The following is a 21,801-nucleotide window of genomic DNA, read 5'->3' as shown; positions in this document are numbered from 1 at the left end:
CTACTGCAACACTCTTCTGGTTGGCATTCCACTGTCTCGACTCTCTCCACTACAGTCTATCCTTAATGCCGCTGCTAGGCTCATCTTCCTTGCACGTCGCTCCTCTTCTGCTTCCCCCCTCTGTGAATCCCTCCACTGGCTCCCAATTACCTTTAGAATTAAATTTAAGATCCTGGTACTGACATATAAGGCCATCCACAATACTGCTCCTCCGTACATTTCTGACCTCATTAGCAAATACTCTCCTACTCGATCCCTACGTTCCTCCCATGGGCTAAGGCTCTCCTCCTCACTCATCACCTCTTCCTTTTCCCGTCTACAAGATTTCACTCGAGCTGCCCCATATCTCTGGAATCTGCTCCCAAGGAACCTTCAGAATTCACCCTCCCTCCCGACATTCAAGAAACATCTAAAAACCCATTTCTTCAGAGAAGCATACCATCTTAGCTGCTAGAACATCCTTGTCATTGATACCCCCACAATACCTCTCACCCTTTCTCTATGCCTTATGTTTGTTTATCACCCCATTTTCCCTCTAGATTGTAAGCTTGCGAGCAGGGCTCTCTCCACCAAATGTATCGGTTTGTCTTAGTCTGTCAATTCTTGTCTTGTCATATCCCTTGAATTTATGTATTGTATTAAGCGCTGCGTAAACTGTTGGCGCTATATAAATAAAAGATAATAATAATAATAATAATAATTATTTTACAATACACAACCAAAGCCATTTTCATGACTTGACTATGTCTTTCTTAAATAATCTACTCACACAAACTGTTTGTTGTTGTTTTTTTTCAAAAATGAAAAAATAAAAATAAATCATTTATTCACACTTTTATTTGTGTATACAATTTTTACTGAGCTTGGGGAAATGATCTATATATATATATTTTTTTTTTATAGAAGAGATTAACCTGTAAATTGATGAAACACCGGAGAGTCAATGCACCCTCTATTGACTTGAATGAAACACTTTATTCTTTATTTATTTATTCAGTTATTTATTGTGTTAGTCTTCTTTTTCCTTTTTCAGCAGACTTTTTCATTCCTAGTTTCTTATTTGGATTCCAACTTTCCAAGGCTTTGTTGAACATTGCTGGTAGGGGTTTAGTTTCACCCTACAGGTTGTACAGTTTAGGTGCTTGGATGGTTCTCTTATCTCCTACCAGGGTGACATAGAGGTAGGGAGTGGTAGGTGGTGGCTTTTTTATTTTACTTAACCTACAGGCCAGAGATGTAGTCTGTGCCTCTCAAAAGGTGGCTTTTATGTATTTTTAACTCCTGTGGCAGAAGGTGCACCTAAGGGTAATTCTTATATTTGAACCCCCATTTCACCAGAAAAATGATGGGGTGTGGGGAAGGCAGACCTTTGGATCAGTTCCTCCCATAGTGTAATTTTTGGTCAGTCAAGTTATCACTTAAGTGTTATTTGTATGTTATTCACTAAAGCAGGAAACTGCTAGAGAAAAAAAACATACACAGGATTTGAAATTCATAATGAAAATGTTCCAAACATAATGCCACTCTAAAATAAAGCAAGGATAGACTAGTTAAGGAAAAAAAATTAAGTGTGATGTTAAATGTCTTAGTTGCCATCATCAAAAGAGGAAATGTAATTTTAAAATTAACATGTATGAAAATTAAATCATACCAAATTTTAAACCAAAAAACATCTTGTTAATGCAAACTAAAATGTCCACTGTATTTTGGGTAAAGTACTATGAATGTGAGTAATACTGTAGCAATAAATGGGACGAATGGAAAAAAGAATGATAAGATAAATAATACACTATATGGCCAAAAGTACGTGGCCACCCCTTCTGATTATTGAGCTTAGTTGTTTCAGCCACATTCAAAGCTAACATGTATAAAATCAAACATATAGGCATATACAAACATAGGGTCATATTGAACAGCTCAGTGACTTTAAATGTGGCACTGTCAAAGGATACCATCTTTACCACAAGTCAGTTTGAAACATTTCTGCCCTGCAACATCTACCCCAGGTGACCTTAAACATTATCTATACTTTAAGTAAATTCTGTGCATAAATGTAATAATTAACTTAATATGTATACAAGTCTCAGATTTGGGTGTCCAACTGCAATAGAAATGTGCTCAGTGTACCATAAACAGAATTGTTGTTTTGGGTACCCTGTCACAGGTCTATATTACTATGCTGACAATAGACCCTGCTTAATTAATTCTATATATTAGACTTAGTGTACTCACACTAAGAGCATAAGAGATATCACTCCTACTTTCAAAGCCCTTCACAGCGGTTCCCCTTCCTACATCTCCTCACTCATCTCTAAATACACACCTAACCGGTCTCTCCGCTCATCCAATGATCTCCTTCTATCCTCTCCTCTGATTTCTAGCTCTCATGCACGCTTATAAGATTTCTCAAGGGCTGCCCCTATCCTCTGGAATGCTCTCCCCGGCATATACCAGCCTTTCTCCATGCCTTCATTCCTTCAAAAATCCCTCAAGACCCACTTCTTTAAGGACGCTTACAATATAGCACATTACTGCCGTCCCATATTTCTTTAGCTCACCTTTCCTAGCCCCTCTCCTGCAATACTTTTACTAGTGTGGCTGGTCCATCCCTTACAACGGCACTTTTACCTTTTACCTATTGTGTAATACACCCTAAATCCCACTAGATTGTAAGCTTGTTTGAGCAGGGCCCTCCTCCCCTGTAGTCTCTGTAACTCAAATTGTTATGTTACATACTACTTGTTGTGTCCTGTCCACCCATTGTACAGCGCTACGGAATTTGATGGCGCTATATAAAACAATAAATAATAAAAACAAATGGACAGCAGTAGTTCCAAAAGAAGTTGGCAACTGCATTACAGCTTCACCAAAAAATGTAATATGGAAGACTCGCAAGTTACAGACCAGTTTTTACATTATTAGCGGGAAATTGTAATAGAAACTGGGCCAGGTGACGGGATTGGTTCATGTAAAGGTTCGTGTAAGGGTTCATGTAAATGTCTTGCAAGCTCAGAAACTGTATCACTTTACTGTAGGAATATAACCTAATGGATTATTTTTGACTAGGGAACTGAAAAAATAAACCAGTGTAACAAATATAGATTTCAGTGAGACATTTCCACTCTGCAATATCATGGTGGCTTCCATTTTTTTAGCCTCAATTACATGTTTTAAGCAATGTTCGTCATAAAAACATCTCTCAAAAAATGCACAAAATACTCTTTGTGTATTCCATCTAAAGATTTCCAAACTGTCAAAGACTCACTCAAATATGTTTGCATTTAAGAAAAATCAAAAGTCTCCAATGACTTGCTCTCTGCCAAAGCTAAAGGTCACTACTCTATTCTAATTCTACTGGATCTCTCTGCTGCTTTCGATACTGTTGATCACCACCTTCTTCTTGACCTACTTGCTTCTATGGGCATTCGAGATACAGCTCTCTCCTGGATCTCCTCATATCTGTCTAACCGTTCCTTCTCTGTCAGCTTCTCTGGCGAGACATCATCGCCCCTTCCTCTTTCGGTTGGTGTCCCCCAAGGTTCAGTCCTTGGTCCTCTGCTGTTCTCTCTTTATACTTCCTCTCTTGGCAAACTAATCAACTCATTTGGCCTCCATTATCATCTATATGCAGATGATACCCAAATCTACCTGTCTTCTCCTGATCTCTCTCCATCTCTCATGTCCCGGATCACCAGCTGCTTGTCTGCTATTTCTTCATGGATGTCACAACACTACCTGAAACTTAATCTTTCTAAAACGGAACTCATTATCTTCCCTCCCTCCATCTCCACTCCACTACCTGAATTCTCTATCACCATTAACAACACAACTATCTCTCCTACTAACCAGGCCCGATGCCTTGGGGTCATCCTTGACTCAAACCTCTCCTTCATCCCTCACATTCAGTCCCTCGCCAGATCCTGCCGCCTGCACCTAAAAAACATCTCTCGTATCCGCCCATTCCTCACCCAAGAATCCACAAAAACTCTGGTTCATTCACTTATCATTTCCCGTCTTGACTACTGCAACACTCTTCTGGTTGGCATTCCACTGTCTCGACTCTCTCCACTACAGTCTATCCTTAATGCCGCTGCTAGGCTCATCTTCCTTGCACGTCGCTCCTCTTCTGCTTCCCCCCTCTGTGAATCCCTCCACTGGCTCCCAATTACCTTTAGAATTAAATTTAAGATCCTGGTACTGACATATAAGGCCATCCACAATACTGCTCCTCCGTACATTTCTGACCTCATTAGCAAATACTCTCCTACTCGATCCCTACGTTCCTCCCATGGGCTAAGGCTCTCCTCCTCACTCATCACCTCTTCCTTTTCCCGTCTACAAGATTTCACTCGAGCTGCCCCATATCTCTGGAATCTGCTCCCAAGGAACCTTCAGAATTCACCCTCCCTCCCGACATTCAAGAAACATCTAAAAACCCATTTCTTCAGAGAAGCATACCATCTTAGCTGCTAGAACATCCTTGTCATTGATACCCCCACAATACCTCTCACCCTTTCTCTATGCCTTATGTTTGTTTATCACCCCATTTTCCCTCTAGATTGTAAGCTTGCGAGCAGGGCTCTCTCCACCAAATGTATCGGTTTGTCTTAGTCTGTCAATTCTTGTCTTGTCATATCCCTTGAATTTATGTATTGTATTAAGCGCTGCGTAAACTGTTGGCGCTATATAAATAAAAGATAATAATAATAATAATAATAATTATTTTACAATACACAACCAAAGCCATTTTCATGACTTGACTATGTCTTTCTTAAATAATCTACTCACACAAACTGTTTGTTGTTGTTTTTTTTCAAAAATGAAAAAATAAAAATAAATCATTTATTCACACTTTTATTTGTGTATACAATTTTTACTGAGCTTGGGGAAATGATCTATATATATATATTTTTTTTTTATAGAAGAGATTAACCTGTAAATTGATGAAACACCGGAGAGTCAATGCACCCTCTATTGACTTGAATGAAACACTTTATTCTTTATTTATTTATTCAGTTATTTATTGTGTTAGTCTTCTTTTTCCTTTTTCAGCAGACTTTTTCATTCCTAGTTTCTTATTTGGATTCCAACTTTCCAAGGCTTTGTTGAACATTGCTGGTAGGGGTTTAGTTTCACCCTACAGGTTGTACAGTTTAGGTGCTTGGATGGTTCTCTTATCTCCTACCAGGGTGACATAGAGGTAGGGAGTGGTAGGTGGTGGCTTTTTTATTTTACTTAACCTACAGGCCAGAGATGTAGTCTGTGCCTCTCAAAAGGTGGCTTTTATGTATTTTTAACTCCTGTGGCAGAAGGTGCACCTAAGGGTAATTCTTATATTTGAACCCCCATTTCACCAGAAAAATGATGGGGTGTGGGGAAGGCAGACCTTTGGATCAGTTCCTCCCATAGTGTAATTTTTGGTCAGTCAAGTTATCACTTAAGTGTTATTTGTATGTTATTCACTAAAGCAGGAAACTGCTAGAGAAAAAAAACATACACAGGATTTGAAATTCATAATGAAAATGTTCCAAACATAATGCCACTCTAAAATAAAGCAAGGATAGACTAGTTAAGGAAAAAAAATTAAGTGTGATGTTAAATGTCTTAGTTGCCATCATCAAAAGAGGAAATGTAATTTTAAAATTAACATGTATGAAAATTAAATCATACCAAATTTTAAACCAAAAAACATCTTGTTAATGCAAACTAAAATGTCCACTGTATTTTGGGTAAAGTACTATGAATGTGAGTAATACTGTAGCAATAAATGGGACGAATGGAAAAAAGAATGATAAGATAAATAATACACTATATGGCCAAAAGTACGTGGCCACCCCTTCTGATTATTGAGCTTAGTTGTTTCAGCCACATTCAAAGCTAACATGTATAAAATCAAACATATAGGCATATACAAACATAGGGTCATATTGAACAGCTCAGTGACTTTAAATGTGGCACTGTCAAAGGATACCATCTTTACCACAAGTCAGTTTGAAACATTTCTGCCCTGCAACATCTACCCCAGGTGACCTTAAACATTATCTATACTTTAAGTAAATTCTGTGCATAAATGTAATAATTAACTTAATATGTATACAAGTCTCAGATTTGGGTGTCCAACTGCAATAGAAATGTGCTCAGTGTACCATAAACAGAATTGTTGTTTTGGGTACCCTGTCACAGGTCTATATTACTATGCTGACAATAGACCCTGCTTAATTAATTCTATATATTAGACTTAGTGTACTCACACTAAGAGCATAAGAGATATCACTCCTACTTTCAAAGCCCTTCACAGCGGTTCCCCTTCCTACATCTCCTCACTCATCTCTAAATACACACCTAACCGGTCTCTCCGCTCATCCAATGATCTCCTTCTATCCTCTCCTCTGATTTCTAGCTCTCATGCACGCTTATAAGATTTCTCAAGGGCTGCCCCTATCCTCTGGAATGCTCTCCCCGGCATATACCAGCCTTTCTCCATGCCTTCATTCCTTCAAAAATCCCTCAAGACCCACTTCTTTAAGGACGCTTACAATATAGCACATTACTGCCGTCCCATATTTCTTTAGCTCACCTTTCCTAGCCCCTCTCCTGCAATACTTTTACTAGTGTGGCTGGTCCATCCCTTACAACGGCACTTTTACCTTTTACCTATTGTGTAATACACCCTAAATCCCACTAGATTGTAAGCTTGTTTGAGCAGGGCCCTCCTCCCCTGTAGTCTCTGTAACTCAAATTGTTATGTTACATACTACTTGTTGTGTCCTGTCCACCCATTGTACAGCGCTACGGAATTTGATGGCGCTATATAAAACAATAAATAATAAAAACAAATGGACAGCAGTAGTTCCAAAAGAAGTTGGCAACTGCATTACAGCTTCACCAAAAAATGTAATATGGAAGACTCGCAAGTTACAGACCAGTTTTTACATTATTAGCGGGAAATTGTAATAGAAACTGGGCCAGGTGACGGGATTGGTTCATGTAAAGGTTCGTGTAAGGGTTCATGTAAATGTCTTGCAAGCTCAGAAACTGTATCACTTTACTGTAGGAATATAACCTAATGGATTATTTTTGACTAGGGAACTGAAAAAATAAACCAGTGTAACAAATATAGATTTCAGTGAGACATTTCCACTCTGCAATATCATGGTGGCTTCCATTTTTTTAGCCTCAATTACATGTTTTAAGCAATGTTCGTCATAAAAACATCTCTCAAAAAATGCACAAAATACTCTTTGTGTATTCCATCTAAAGATTTCCAAACTGTCAAAGACTCACTCAAATATGTTTGCATTTAAGAAAAATCTGATTTTTTAAATTCAAAAACCCTAGTTTTATTGCTGTGCCACCCAGCCTCTGTCTGTATATACATTACATTCATTTATATAGTGCCAGCAGATTCCCTAGCTGATACTCATTCGTGATCATTGGAGCCCAAATACTCCTCTACAATTACATTAGAAACCAAGTGTCTATTTGTAAAAAAAAAAAAACAAAAAAAAAACGCTGCTTCGTTTTCCCAGTCCACATCAGGAAGTTGAATTTTGTACACAACCATAACCTCAACTTTCATTGTCATCTTAATTATTTCCACAACTTGCAGATACACAAACTCCAATGCTTGTCCAGGAATGTTCAAATGCATAAATGTGATCAAAACGTGATCTCCTAATTCTAACATCACCAAAATTGTTTCTATTATTCCCCGCCTTACCTTTTGTCAATTTAACCTTTAAGCTGCTTTTCACATAAATAACCACTCAATACCCTGAAATTACAACTTGTTTTTAATGATATGAATGATTAAACCGGTTACAATTCTTTAATTCTCTTTATTAATCTTTTTGCTAAAAGTGGCAGGTGATGAGCACATTATCAAGGCCATTGTTAGTAGAGAAGTACAAATGATACACAAATAAAGTTATTTTCTATGAAAAAAAAAATTCTCTGTTAGCATATGATATAATTGTATGTGGGCCACCTCAGCCCTTTTTTGTAGGAGAAGCCAGCTGCTAGTGCCCTTTCATAAAGTACTTAAAGTCTGTGTGAGCTGCCTGATTGTTTCTCTTTTTTGCCGGCCTATATTTTCATCTCCTTTTGCTTTGCATTCAATCATATTTTAAATAAGGACCTCTGAAAAAGATTGATTTTGTTTATATATTGTATAGACACCTAAGTAATTAGGTAATCTTCTTCAACCTGTGTTCAATCTTATGAAAAATCCAAGTGAAAGGTTATGAATTACATAAGTAAATTGAACATTGCTACTGACTCACAGCTGGTTATCAGTCTTGGCAGGCAGACAGGTTAGCGTTTACCATTATCATGGTTGAAATAGCGATAAGGTGACTTGTGACAGATGATATGACCTCAGCACCATGCCTGATACCTTGAAGTGCAAAAAAACAGATGCAGAAATAATCTAATTCCCTGCTTATGCTACGACCTATAAATTGTTAAATTAGAATAATTTCACAAATCACTGAGACTGAAAATTAAAGAAAAATGTTAAGCTAGAGGAGAAGGACAGAGTGTTTGCAATACAAGTAGAGTGTGTGTGTGTGTATATATATATATATATATATATATATCCATGGGGATACAATTATAAAAACAAGGGAAAGACATAGAAATACCGCATTGGCTCGAATATAGGCCTATATTCGGGGTCTAGTGCCCGACGCCCGGGACATGCAGTCCCGGGCGCCGGGCAGGCAGCAGGGTTAGGATACAGATCCCCCGCAGCGGTGCAGGGGACCTGCATCCTACTCTCGGATGTCCTCAGACAGCCTCCCCTGCCAGCACTTTCCACGGGGGGGGGTGCCGGCACGGGAGGTTGTCTAAGCGCATCGTCCGGACGGTCACCGGCTGCAGCGATGCGGGTAAACAGCCTCCGGGTTGTTTACCCGCATCGCCGCAGCCGGTGACCGGCCACACGATGCGTTTTACCTCTGCCCCCAAGACTTACCGGAGCAGACTCCCCGGTGTCTTGCGGGGCGCCGGCGGGGGACATCTACGCAATACGCGTATACAACTTCCGGTTGTATACGCGTATTGCGTAGATGCCCCCCGCCGGCCCCGCAAGACACCCGGGAGTCTGCTCCGGTAAGTCGGGGGGGAGGAGGAGGACAGTGGTAGCATCTCGGGGGGAGGAGGACAGTGGCAGCATATCTCGGGGAGGGAGGGAGGACAGTGGCAGCATATCTCGGGAGGGAGGACAGTGGTAGCATATCTCGGGGGGGGAGACAGAGTGGCAGAATGTTTTTTTTTTTTTTTTGGTGCTTTTTAAAGAAAAAAACTTTTTCTTTAAAAAAGCACCAAACTTTTAGGGTGCGGCCTATATACGGGGGCGGCCTATATCCGAGCCAATACGGTATAAGCATCTATTGTCACTTAGACATATTATTATTAGTGCTATCATATTCCATAGTGCTGTACAAGAGGTAAAGAGGACCTGGCAATCTAATACAAGGGATGATGTAAAACACACACCACTTGTGTAAATGAATAAACAATACATTCCCTAATTAAGAAGCAGCACCCAAATAAGCGTTCCTCCAACACTTAATAATCTATACAACTCTTCCAATGGTTCCTCTCTGGATTTGTTGAGCTGTAAGGAAGGTGGTCTACATTATATCTTCAGGCAAGCTGCAAAAGAAAATCCTGATTCATCTCCTGACGAAGCCGGTTGTCCGGTGAAACGCGTTGAGAGAGAGAGAGGGATATATTGGGAAGCTCTTGCAGCTGGACGGTGGACTTCCTTGTGCCTGGTTTTATACTTTGTACATGTTTTGTACATTTCATCTGCTGTAAGTGCAATACTTTACCTTATCAACTTAACTGGGTGATACTGTGCCATTGCTGCTGTGTTTTTATATTTTTTTAGCTATGAAGAATTAAAGAATATTTTATGATGAGCTCATTTATGTCCTTGGAAATGTGAGTGCATTACTTACCTGCAATACTGCTAAGCCCCTATTTGCATAGACTATTTTTTGTAAAATATCTCATTTTTCCCCTATGTGGATGTGCGCCCCATTTGGAATAGTTGACAAGGGATACATAAGACAGATAGGAAACATACTGGTCCAAGAGAGAGGGAAAGAGACAGTGTAATGAAAATAGAAAATTCAGATAGGTACAGGTATATCAGATAGGTATATCCAAACCTGGGAACTCAGTGTTTGATCCTAAGTCTCTGGGTTTCTGTTCCGATCTCATTGTGAAGGGACTGATTCTCAGGGGTAAACAGTCTGGAACTGACACCTTCCTATTCTACATTGCTACGATTTTATATTAGACTTCCAATTGGTGCTTTTGCTACCAGTATTTTAAGGAAGATATCCTTGCTTGAATGTGGGCGACTCAATTAAGGGTATCTTTATATAAAGACAAGTCATGTGAGGTTTGGTACTGGAGTCATTTGGTGAACCATTACATAGAATATTACCAATGGGCTATTAAATGATTAATATTTCAAAAATCACATGGACAGCTCATTAGGAATGTTTCCAGGTATGCGTATATCTGACAGATACAAAAAGAGGCAGAAAACAGGACATGTGCCAGAGGCAGCAAGAGAAAGCACTTATTTAAGATAGAGGAAGAAATTGAAATAATACAGTATACAAGTAAACTGCCCACCTTTTAATTAACTAGTATCTGGTAACAGTAAGTTGTGCTCAATACAGTTGTTTATATGCAGCAAAAAACAGACATTAATTATAACATGCACAAGACCAGCATGAAATCTCTGCACAAGACTAGCAAAAGACAGCATTCCTATACAATCTGCTTTGTATAGGAATGCCACCTAAACGTAACCTTAGCAAAGCAATGAAAGTTGGCCCAACATGGATTTACCATAATTCTCCCTTTTCATGTTTATTTATGCAGCCAACCCTATAAATACATTGCTGCTTATTGGGTGGCTTCCAACAATGTTGCCAAATGAATATTACAATTCAACCAACAATTAATTTGTTCATGATCTAAATAGCAGAGGTTTTTTATTTGTTTCAATCTTAACCATATGCTTAGCCCTTCCAGTGCCAGTTATGTGTATGGGACATAGAGTAGATTTCCCAAAACAGCTAGAGGGGAAATTGTTGACATTTTTGCAAGCCTATGTTTTTTCTACCTAGAGTCTGTTTCTTTAGCACGATTATATTATTTAACCCCTCTTTATATGTGCATTCCATGCACCATATGGTATACTGATATTCATGGCTTTGTGTCTGCAATCTACATATATTTATAACAACATCTATTGGTTACATGTGATAGGATTCATGGTTTATTCTATATACCAATGAATAGCTTACCTTGTCCTGAAAAGTCAATATATAAGCTTTGTATAGGAATGCCACCTAAACGTAACCTTAGCAAAACAATGAAAGTTGGCCCAACATGGATTAACCATAATTCTCCCTTTTCATGTTTATTTATTCAACCAAATAATATATATTTTATTTTATTTTAAGGACAAGTATTTAGACATTCTAAGGGCTAAATATTTGGCTGTTGTCACCTGGGCCACAAATGCCTAAGTTACTCTGGTCCAGAACCTCTGAACATCAGTTGACAAACATAGGTAGTTTTCATTCATTCTTTCAAGAGAAAGACTAAATAGCATTGGTTAAAAGCGTGGATATTAAAAGTTTGAAGTGGTTCAATTTTATTTCAACAGTATAGATTCTGTATATAAAATCAAATGAAACTATTCCTAAGCATTTAGGAAAAGAACATGTATGTTCATTTTTATTCCAACTATTACTTTAGATTTACCTGCAACCTGCTCGGAAAGGAGGGTTTAAGAATTTATTAACAGATTAGTTTTCAATAATCATAATTATGTCACAGGTTCTGCTAGATGCCTAGGCATACACATTTGCAATATAAGAAGACATCCTGATTTAGCATTCTCTTGGCAAACAAACCTAGAATAATAAAATCAACATTTCTGGAATACGCAATGACCGTATCTACTCCTGGAGCTACGGATCACTGGCTGAAAAACATTAATGAGTGGATTTTAACAGCTCATTCTGTGAGAACCAGTTTTCATGCAGTAGTTTGGTTGTGCTGTAAGATTTAATGTTCTATCATACAGAAAGGGAATTCATTTTTTCTAATGACAGCCCTGGTGCTAATGATAACTGAGTTGTTTAGTGTACTCTCAAAACTGTAGCTCCCTGAGCCTCATATTTGAGGTATGTCCATTGGGACTGGCTGTATATGCTCTCTTCCTTTAAACTGGTTTCTTACATTTTATAGATTAAATAATTTAATTAATTTCTACTATTTCAGTGTATGTGTTCTAGTTTAGCAGATTTATGATCTTTAGAAAATAACTACAAAATGTTGTAAAGCTATAATTTACCAGCTTATAATAACCAGCTATAATAACCAGCTTATGTTATAAAATAATATTGAATTCTGCAGAAACACATCTAAGTGTAAAAACATTGCCTTTGATTAGGCAAATGGTGATTTCTCTCCTGAGCATCTAGCAACACCCTCAGAGTGACAACAGCAATCATTGATGATCGCTTACAAAGCTCTTTCCAGCAGCAGGGTGCCGCCATGTTGGGAAAATGATGCTGCATTTCACTATGGGGAATGTGATTGCTTCTGGAGAGCGATCACATGGCGCCCCTGCATATTTTTGGTGTTTTCAGGGACAGAAAGGGCTTTCTTTTGATATCACATTTAGATTTTACACCAAAACACATTTATGTGCTCCTACAGATTATGTAAGTATGATGTAAATATTCAGTAAATTTTTGGAAGCTACAGGACACACTGCATAACATGCTCATTCCACTGTGGGAAGGCCGAGTAGAAACAAAAAAAAAATAAGATGCCATAATAGAAAGGAACATGGTTTAGATAAAAAAGACATTTTCACAAGGATACTAGCTTTTGCTCTTCTGGTGCACCCACTTATGTGGACAACCACTCCCCCAACCCTTACCAGCCTGTGTAGGGGTGATGGGAGTTGTAGTCCAGAGATGGTAATCAGCCCATTTATTTGTAAGAAAAAAATGAATATGTTTATTATTATTTCTTTATTGGGGGTCATCTGCCAGGTGTGGGGTGGGGGTGGGGGTAATTCCCTGCATGGCAGCAGGGTTCAGACAGTTTTTCATTTACATAATAGCATGGAATGTCATGAGGGTGTAAAGGGGCAAATATAATTCAGTAAAAGTGATTGCCATATGTATGTTTATGTGATATATATATATATATATATATATATATATATATATACTGTATATATTTGATGTTTTTATATTGTGTAATTTTAAGTGATATATGTTGATCTCACAATTGCCACTTATAATAAAACGGTGGTTATTGTAAGGTGAACATGTATTTAGAATCACCAACAAGTCCTTGTTTGAGTATGTCTACCCATTTTATCCTTTAAGAGTATCCAGATAAAATGTCCCTTGCATTTTTGTCATTACCAGCGCTATTGCGCCTCTGTTATAAGAACTGGTAGAACTGGTAGAAGTTTATATTGGATATTATAGTTACACACCTATCAAAGCAAATGCATTTTTATTTGTTTTATTACTTGAATTGAGCTACATTACTATATTGTTACATCTTCCTAAGTTTATTTTTTATTTAAAAAACATACTAAGAGACTCATTTGCTATTTTATTTTGCATTATTTTTGTGTTTAACCCATTTAAAGCCAAGCATTTTCCTTGTATCCTTGTGGACTCAAGTTACAGCAAGGTCAACATGGCTTTCCTCTCTCTCTAAAAAGGTTAATATCTTGAATTACAAAAAAAAATTAATTACAAAATTAGTTGAATTACAAAAAAATTCACTTAGAATGTATTTTGTGTATTACTGTCTTCCTCTCATATTCTCTGCTTAATGATATTTGTAATTTCACTGTCTCTGTTTGCTACATTTTACAAACTTAATTTTCTCCTCTATTTTAACTAAAAATTCAGTGAGGCATGCCAGTGACAACCTTGCCTGCATGTCCAGGTGCAAGATGATGAGCCCAGTGCGGTATGTTGTGACACAAAAGTTCTGCTATGCCAAAAGCTTTTCTGATGACAAATATGGTGCTTAAGGGCTGATTGCTGATCTGGGCTTCAGTGGGAAGAAGGCATTCAGAGGCAGAAACTAAAAGACAGGGCCTTGAGACTGGCAGCCCTTATTAGACATGGATTGTGTACAATTTTAAACTAAGAATGGTCTGGTTAACAAACATTTTTTTGCCTAAGGGAAGGATAAAATTATCTGGTTTAAGTTCAGGCATTCAGCTCCTGTAATATTAACGTAGTCCAAACTGCTAGAAGGAAAAAGATATGAAAATCCTCTAAGCACAAGTAGCAATATTGAATCTTTAATTTGTGGAAAAAAACTAACCCCCCTCCCCCAGATGAGAGCTCTTTCCTGGCAGTTCTCTTTTCATACAATGCACACAGACTTTTTAATGTGCAATGAATAGATGCCAACCCTAATAGGTAAAGTATTATACCAAAGTTCCTTCTGTGACTTTAGCAAAAAAAAATAACCCAAAGTAGCAATTAACCTACTTACAGAATGTTTATTTTATATATAAACTAGGAAAACATAGTTATACAAGAATGGGCTTTATAGAAAATAGAAGTTGATGCTTGATAAAAGGTAAGGATGATAAGGAAACTTGATTGAGGCTTATGGTTATTAAATGGAATACAAAATAAGCTTTGGAAAGTAAATGAAGGTAAATGAATGATGTACAGAGAGGAATGAGTACAAAAAAGTTTACTATTTACTTATTTGTTTAGGCAGCATATAAAGATAGACCCTGCTCAAACAAGCTTTACCCCCTCTTCTGCTTGGGTTTTTATGTAGTCCCATTGTGTGAGAACTCAAAGCATCACACAATGACCAAAATATGTAAAATATACATCATTTGTGAATGCAGTTAATATAAAAGTCGCACATGTATTTTCTTTGATTTTCATATATATTTAAAAAGTCTCCATCTTCAAATGAGTCAATTGATGCCAACCTATTATCACAACTACAGGACTGTCCTGATCATATGGGCTACGTGTCTGCCTACAGTGCCTAGTAGGTAAGGAGAGTTTTTCCCCGATGTTAGCAAGTATCTATAGCTGTGTGTAGGGTGGAAGCGCTACAGACATAATTTGCCTATAGGGCTTCAAAGTCTAGGGCTGGCCCTGCTAAGAAGGCTTCTTTAAGAATCCATGTTCCCTATGACCTAAAAGGTAAATAATTATATCAGTAATAAATTCAATTTACAGAAACTGGTATTGAAGAGAATACTCAATTAAATATCATTACGCTTGATAATAAGTATCTCAGAGGAACAGTGTTTCTGATTAGGACTGATACAAAGCGGCAGTGCCATGATTGAACATGATTAGTTCAGTGTCAGAGAAGATTCATTTCCTCATTTTGAGGTACTGTCACTCTTGTTTACATTTTTGCAAGGAGATTTCTCAAACTTGTAAAGCACCTTGAATTAACTATAGGGTCAGGAGGCTTGAGAAGTGAATACTGCCGACACAGACATTTAAATGATGGTGTTTCTATTCTGTTTGGATTGATGCCCCTTGCAATTATTTAAAGAGAATGCCATTTACAAGATAAAAGTATGGGCTGTTAAGAGCATAACCTGTTACAAATAATTGTAAAGGAAAAGAAGTAAAAAAGCAAGAAAAAGAATAGAATGCCTAGCGGCAATAAAGAAAACATTCACTGAAATGAGTTGATGGTCAGGTTTAACTGAAATTAAATAAATAAAACCCGTATCCTTAATCTGATGTACATCATTAAACAAGACAGTTTCTGAAATTCACTCTACAGTAATCTACACTGAATGTAAAATTGACTTTTGTTGTGGTGCAAAGATGTGAACTATGAGGAGGCAGGTAATCAATTGGTCTTAGAAACACTTTACTGTTAAATAAAAATAAAAAATACATTTTTTGAAAAGTCATGAAACCTAGAAAATGTATATTCTGACTCAATTTGAAATGAATCATTCTGGCTAAGGGGCACCAAACAAAAACAAACAATATCTGCTATGTCATTCATTTGGTTTTGCCATGGATCTTACCGTAGGCACCCAGTGGCATTGCGCAGCACCTGTGATGAATGCAGCTGTATTTTGCGGTCATCCTGAAGTATAGTATTTTCCCATCCAGAGTGTGGGATGATCACCGCATTGGTCAACACTGCAAGGGCGTCTTGTATTATTGGCATTTTAAGGGCATCACAAGAAGACAGGTTCCACAAGACTCCTAGATACAAATAAAACAGTTGCTCATATAACATTTATTTTTTGAAAATTATTTTATTTGGCACATAATTAAATCAATGTTTAGTCCATACTGACTTTAAAGTTAAAGGTTAAGAATTGAATAAGCATATTTAGCAGTACAATGCAGCTTTCAAAACATTTTGCATCGAAATGTGTGGGTTTATGGTGTTATGCTTAGATTACTATTTGTAATCAGATTCATCCCATGATCCCTTTGACAATTAAAGCAGTTTCTGACATTTAGCTTCACGATTCAATGTCCAAGCCCAGATTGTAAGGTAAAAAACCTCTAATAAAGTATTCCAGTAATGAAAATGCTTTGTGAAAAATGCCCCTCCATAGCCATAGACAGCTGTCACACTAATACTCTGAAAAGCAGTTAAATGACAAAGTGTTCATGAATGGTACTCATCCCGTTATTACTGACCTTTTGCCTTTCTCACGCCAAACAGTTCATTATTTTGAGCTGCAAGTATTTATCTTTCTCTACTATGTGAAAAGAGTTCAATATTATTACCAAATAAGACATGAGCAATTGTCAATGTGAGCTCAGTGTGTCTTCTCTTGCAGAAAATGCCACAAGTGCTTCAGGCATTCTTGTGACGGATTATTTTTTAATAGATAGATATGCTGCAAAGGGAGCAAACTTTAGAAATCTTTTCTGAGCGTAAGGGTACAAACAAATTACATAGTCGGGCAAAGTGTGCTTCATTGTTAGTTTATTAAGTCCAATCTGTCATTTTGACACATCAACCAGTTAGTTGGAGTCAAGTCTAATTTTTTTCTAGTTCATGCCGTTTATATACACTGAATTTTAGAATAAAATCCCATATAAGTAGAGTAAATTAGAAGCATTGCATTCATATGGATCAGCGTTATAACATCTGAGTAGACCTTATTGTTACACTTAAAGCAAGATTGTATAGCCTCAACATTACCTTTAATCAATTGACAATACAGCACTTTTCTTTCTTTCCTTGTAACTCTTTAAAATATCTTTCTCACTTGTACCAGTAACAGTTTACCTTCAATACAGACAGGTTATACTGGTTCACATATAATATATCTGATATATCAAACATACTCAAGATTATAAATTACGGAGAACATTTTTGCTTTGTCCTAACTACAAGGGAATAGCAAGCTAACCCCGTATAATGTGATGTTTTGGGCTAGAAAAATGACTAGTGGGGATAATGTGATTCAATCAATGCAGAAAATAAGTGGTGACTGTAGCCACAAGCCATGAACTTATTTCTCAATAGGATGTACACACTGTAAAACTATTCTTGAAAAATAAATTAATTTTAAAATATTAATAAATGTATTCTTTTGTAGTCAACAATGTATCCTCTTTGCTATTCTTCTATATGCCTGCTACAAATTAGCAATAGAATAGCAATAGAAATGTATTGTAGCTCATAACAAATACAAATATTCTTTGTTTTAACTTTTGAGGGGTTGAATTATTTTTACTCAGCAGAAGTACTGGTGTATATAGTAGACTTGTGCACGGCAAGCAAAATCCATTTAGACAAAATTTGTGTTTTGTTTTGTTGTGTTTGTTTTCAGACAACGAACTTCGTTTTCCAGACCTTTTGGTTTGAGCTAAATTTGGGGGTGCTTTTTCGATTCAGGAACAGAATTGTGGGGGTTTCACAAAGGGGGAGGTCCCCTGACACCTTCTGGACTCATCTACAGCAGCAAGGTTTAGGAAGAGATCCAGACTCGATATCGCCGAGGGTAACACCAGCACTGCACCAAGGGATACACACATCCGGCAGCATGCAATGGGATTTCTCAAGAAAATATGCACAATTTTGATGAATGGATCCCATAGAGTAAGGAAGCTAATATGGCAATAGCAACAGGGCACTGGGTGGACACTAAATTTCCCCCCAAAATTAGAAAAATATTTAAAGAATGGATCACTCAAAATATGGAAGGAAATTGAGCCACAGCAGCAGGCAGGGCACAGGGAAGGCACTGGCAGACAGACTGACCCCCCCCCCATATTATAAAAAAGAACAAGAATTGATCCCCCAAGTAAGGAAGGCTAGTGAGGCGCAGGGGAGGGTAAAATCCAGGACAAATTAAGCAATACATAAATTTGTTGTTTGCGGTCAACTGTGTATCCTATTAAGATGTACCAGTAAAAATATTATAGAAAAAATGCAATTCCCCCTCATTATTATCTCACAAGCCCCAAACCAAATAGTAAAGGAAACTTAAACTGATTCATTTACTTAAAATGTGTACAATAGATATGGTTGTACATACAATATAGATTGCAGATTAAAGGTCTAAGTACACAATATTGCACAGGGTAGGCACATATAGGGGTTCAATATGAGTGAAGTTCTCTGGAGTTTTTAAAGCACCCAGAATTCAGCCCCTGACACTAATGATACCTGCGGTTAATGACACCTGTAATTATTGATTACCAGGCATGTTTCAGGTGTTCATTATTATCGTATTATGTGCTTCTGTTTGAGAAAAGTTTAAGCATTTTGCAAATGTGTAAATGTGAATAAAATTCCGTGTATTTAAAAACACGTTTGTAAATTATTACAAAATTGAGCTTATTTTACACTCACCAGAAAAAATATGCTAATGAAGTAGGAATAATTCATATTTAATTGATTAAAGTATAATTTTGCACTTAAAAAAAATCTATTAAAGTGGATGAATAGTGAGAAATAATAATCGGATGTAATTGTTACAAATGAACCAAGCCATAATAATTCAACTACAAATAGATTATAAATTATTACCATAATAGATTATATACACTGTAATAGACAGACACAATGTATATTGCAGGGGTTCTCAAACTGCGGCCCTCCAGCTGCTGCAGGACTACATCTCCCATAATGCTCCTTCAGCTAAGGGGCTGGCTGAGGAGTATGGGAGATGTAGTCCTGCAGCAGCTGGAGGGCCGCAGTTTGAGAACCCCTGGTATATTGTGTGTGTGTTCAGGTATTTCTCTAAGCCTCAAGTATTACGCTAGTATCCATCCTCATGCTGAAGAGTCCCATTAAGGACAAAACAGCTGTCCATGTGTGGTGATCTGGCTTTTGCACCTCTGTCCTGAGCTCTGTTTAAAGGCTGTCAAGTACATTTGCTCAAAGGATCCATGTATAAAGTGGATATTGGGGAAAAAGTGATAATCTCCACAAAATTACATTTCTCCCTTCTCAGTAATCACAATATGAAAGTGAATATTGAGATATATTTCTAGACCTTAGCCACTGCTTTACGGATTTAAGAATACAGAAGTAGATGTAGGTTTTCTTTTTTTAGGTGTAGTTATGCATAATATTTTTAACTGTGTTAAATGTGAAATATGGATTGCTATTATATACTTTATATGAACTACACTGAACAAGGAATACAACATGTCACACTAACCTTATGTTTTGCATATATATTTTGTGATTTGGTGATACTGTGTGGTATGTGAAAAACTACTAAAACTAGGCTTATTAAAACTGGAAAAGGGCTCTCCAGACTAGTCATTAAGAGGGACATGATATCTGGACCTTGCCAGATTCAAGCCTCAAGTAGCCAGGAGACGCAAAAGCAATAATGTTGCAACTATATAGAAAGTGACAGCATATAAGAACCATTCGGCCCATCTAGTCTGCTCAAATGGGGAAATTGGGTTAAAGGAACAGCAGACAGATAGCCACCCCCTCCCTGATTGATAATGACTGGTATGTGAGTGGTTGATGCTTGTTGTGGGTGTTTTTTCATGACCTGCCCCTTGGAAGATCAAGTGTCTTCAAGAAGGCTTGGCGAGACAAGTCCTGTGGAGGCTGATGGTACCTAGAACAAGAGCTCTTGGTAATGTTCAGTGTATGTAATGTGTGTTGGTGAACCCAGCAGCTGGCAGGTTGTTGATGGTTGTTATGAACCAGTTTATGTTGTGTTAATAAAGCTGTGGCCAACACCCTTACCCACAATTTGTGATGTTATTGGGTGAGGGGAGAGCCTTGTAGGATACAAGGCTAAGGGCGTAAGAAGTAAAGACAGCATGTTTACATTTTTATTTAATCTTGACCATTTATTTTAACAGTGCTTATATTTGACTCGGTTTTATCTTATATGCTATTGTATATACACCAGAATTATCTTTTACTTATATAGTACCAACAATTTGGTAAATGGACCTTACACATAAAAATAGCCATTATACAAAGAAAGCATGGTGAGCCTGACTCACCATAGCTTACAATTTGATTTAATTTGCAGTTCTTCTATGAAACAATCATGCGTTTAATTATGTTCATTAAAAATATACACCTACAGTAACTTAAAAGACACACTGACGATGACACATACTAAACAAAAGCTATGAATTAAATTGCTGCTAGCAGAAAAGACCCAGGCTATTCAAGCTTTTATCCAAGTAATGGAGGACCTTTCAACAAAAGCCAAATGGCCGTTTATAGTGCAAGGTGTAATCTTACTGAAAAAATCAAAATCAACTCATTTAGATTTTACTGTATGTCAAGGTAGAATCTAATCGATCAATGTCTGGGAAGAAAAGAAACAGAAAATATGTAGTACTTTAAAGATTTGTTCTTTTTGGTTTATATGGCTAAATGAACCAGAAACAGAATTAAGGGAGTCCCTTTGACTCCTCAATAAAGTTGGCAGAGTACATGACATGTACAGTATGCCATTCATACTGTACAGATACACATATAAACAGTTTTGTATAAAGTCAAATTCACATTACACACACACATTACACATATATGTCACTGCATACATTAACACACAGATAAATAGGAGTTCAGGTACATAGTTGTGCCACTGTTAGAATCGTCCTTCACTTATATTTGGGACAGTGGCATGCATTTTAAGTGATTAGCTTAATAGTGCTTGAGGAGGACGAGAGGGAGAAAGAAAGTTTTTTATAGAGGGAGAAAGAGAGAGAAATGGTACGGAAAGAAAAAGTAAAAAGCAAGAACAGTTTTTTAGATGATGGGCACCTACTCTATCACACTAATGTTCAAAGACATTCGTATGCATATGTATGGTGACACAACCTGCACACTTACTCCGATGCTCACAATCACACAAACCACACACCTACTTGTTTACAATCTATGCTTATTGAGTATTCTATCATAGTCAAACGGTCTTGTACATTTATTTCAAAATAAGAATAAATGCAAATTAAAAATGAAATATGTAATAAAGTCAAAAGTAAAAATAAAAAACATAGAGTGTGCGTAATGAGAAAAAAGGCCCAAAAATAATGGTAAAAATACAAAATATTGAAGCGGTTCTACACAATATTCAAAAGGCCCAGACTTCAGTGGAGCCGTCTTTCAAGTAAATACATGCAATAAATAGCCTAAGAGTAAACTTTCCACTGAGGAAATCAACCTCAGCTTGGTTTCTTTATGCCTCATCATCTATATCATCACAGAGCTGGAGGTGTAATTCTAGAATCAACAAACCAGTATGGTCTA

General features: G+C 37.2%; 1 protein-coding gene across 2 annotated transcripts in view; it reads right to left on the bottom strand.

Annotated features, from left to right (window-relative positions):
* The window catches only part of CTNND2 (catenin delta 2), a 396,723-nt gene that overhangs the window by 57,684 nt on the left and 317,238 nt on the right, over positions 1-21,801 (bottom strand). For both annotated transcript variants that reach the window (XM_053466296.1, XM_053466295.1), the window contains one exon: positions 16,112-16,295. In XM_053466296.1, coding sequence (XP_053322271.1) covers positions 16,112-16,295 — 184 coding nt within the window. The remainder of the gene's footprint in view (positions 1-16,111; positions 16,296-21,801) is intronic.

This window comes from Spea bombifrons, chromosome 5, assembly GCF_027358695.1.
Source record: "Spea bombifrons isolate aSpeBom1 chromosome 5, aSpeBom1.2.pri, whole genome shotgun sequence".
In the NCBI taxonomy this organism is placed as follows: domain Eukaryota; kingdom Metazoa; phylum Chordata; class Amphibia; order Anura; family Pelobatidae; genus Spea; species Spea bombifrons.
The sequence above is the reverse complement of the archived record's forward strand: the minus strand, read 5'-3'. Positions and strand labels throughout refer to the sequence as shown.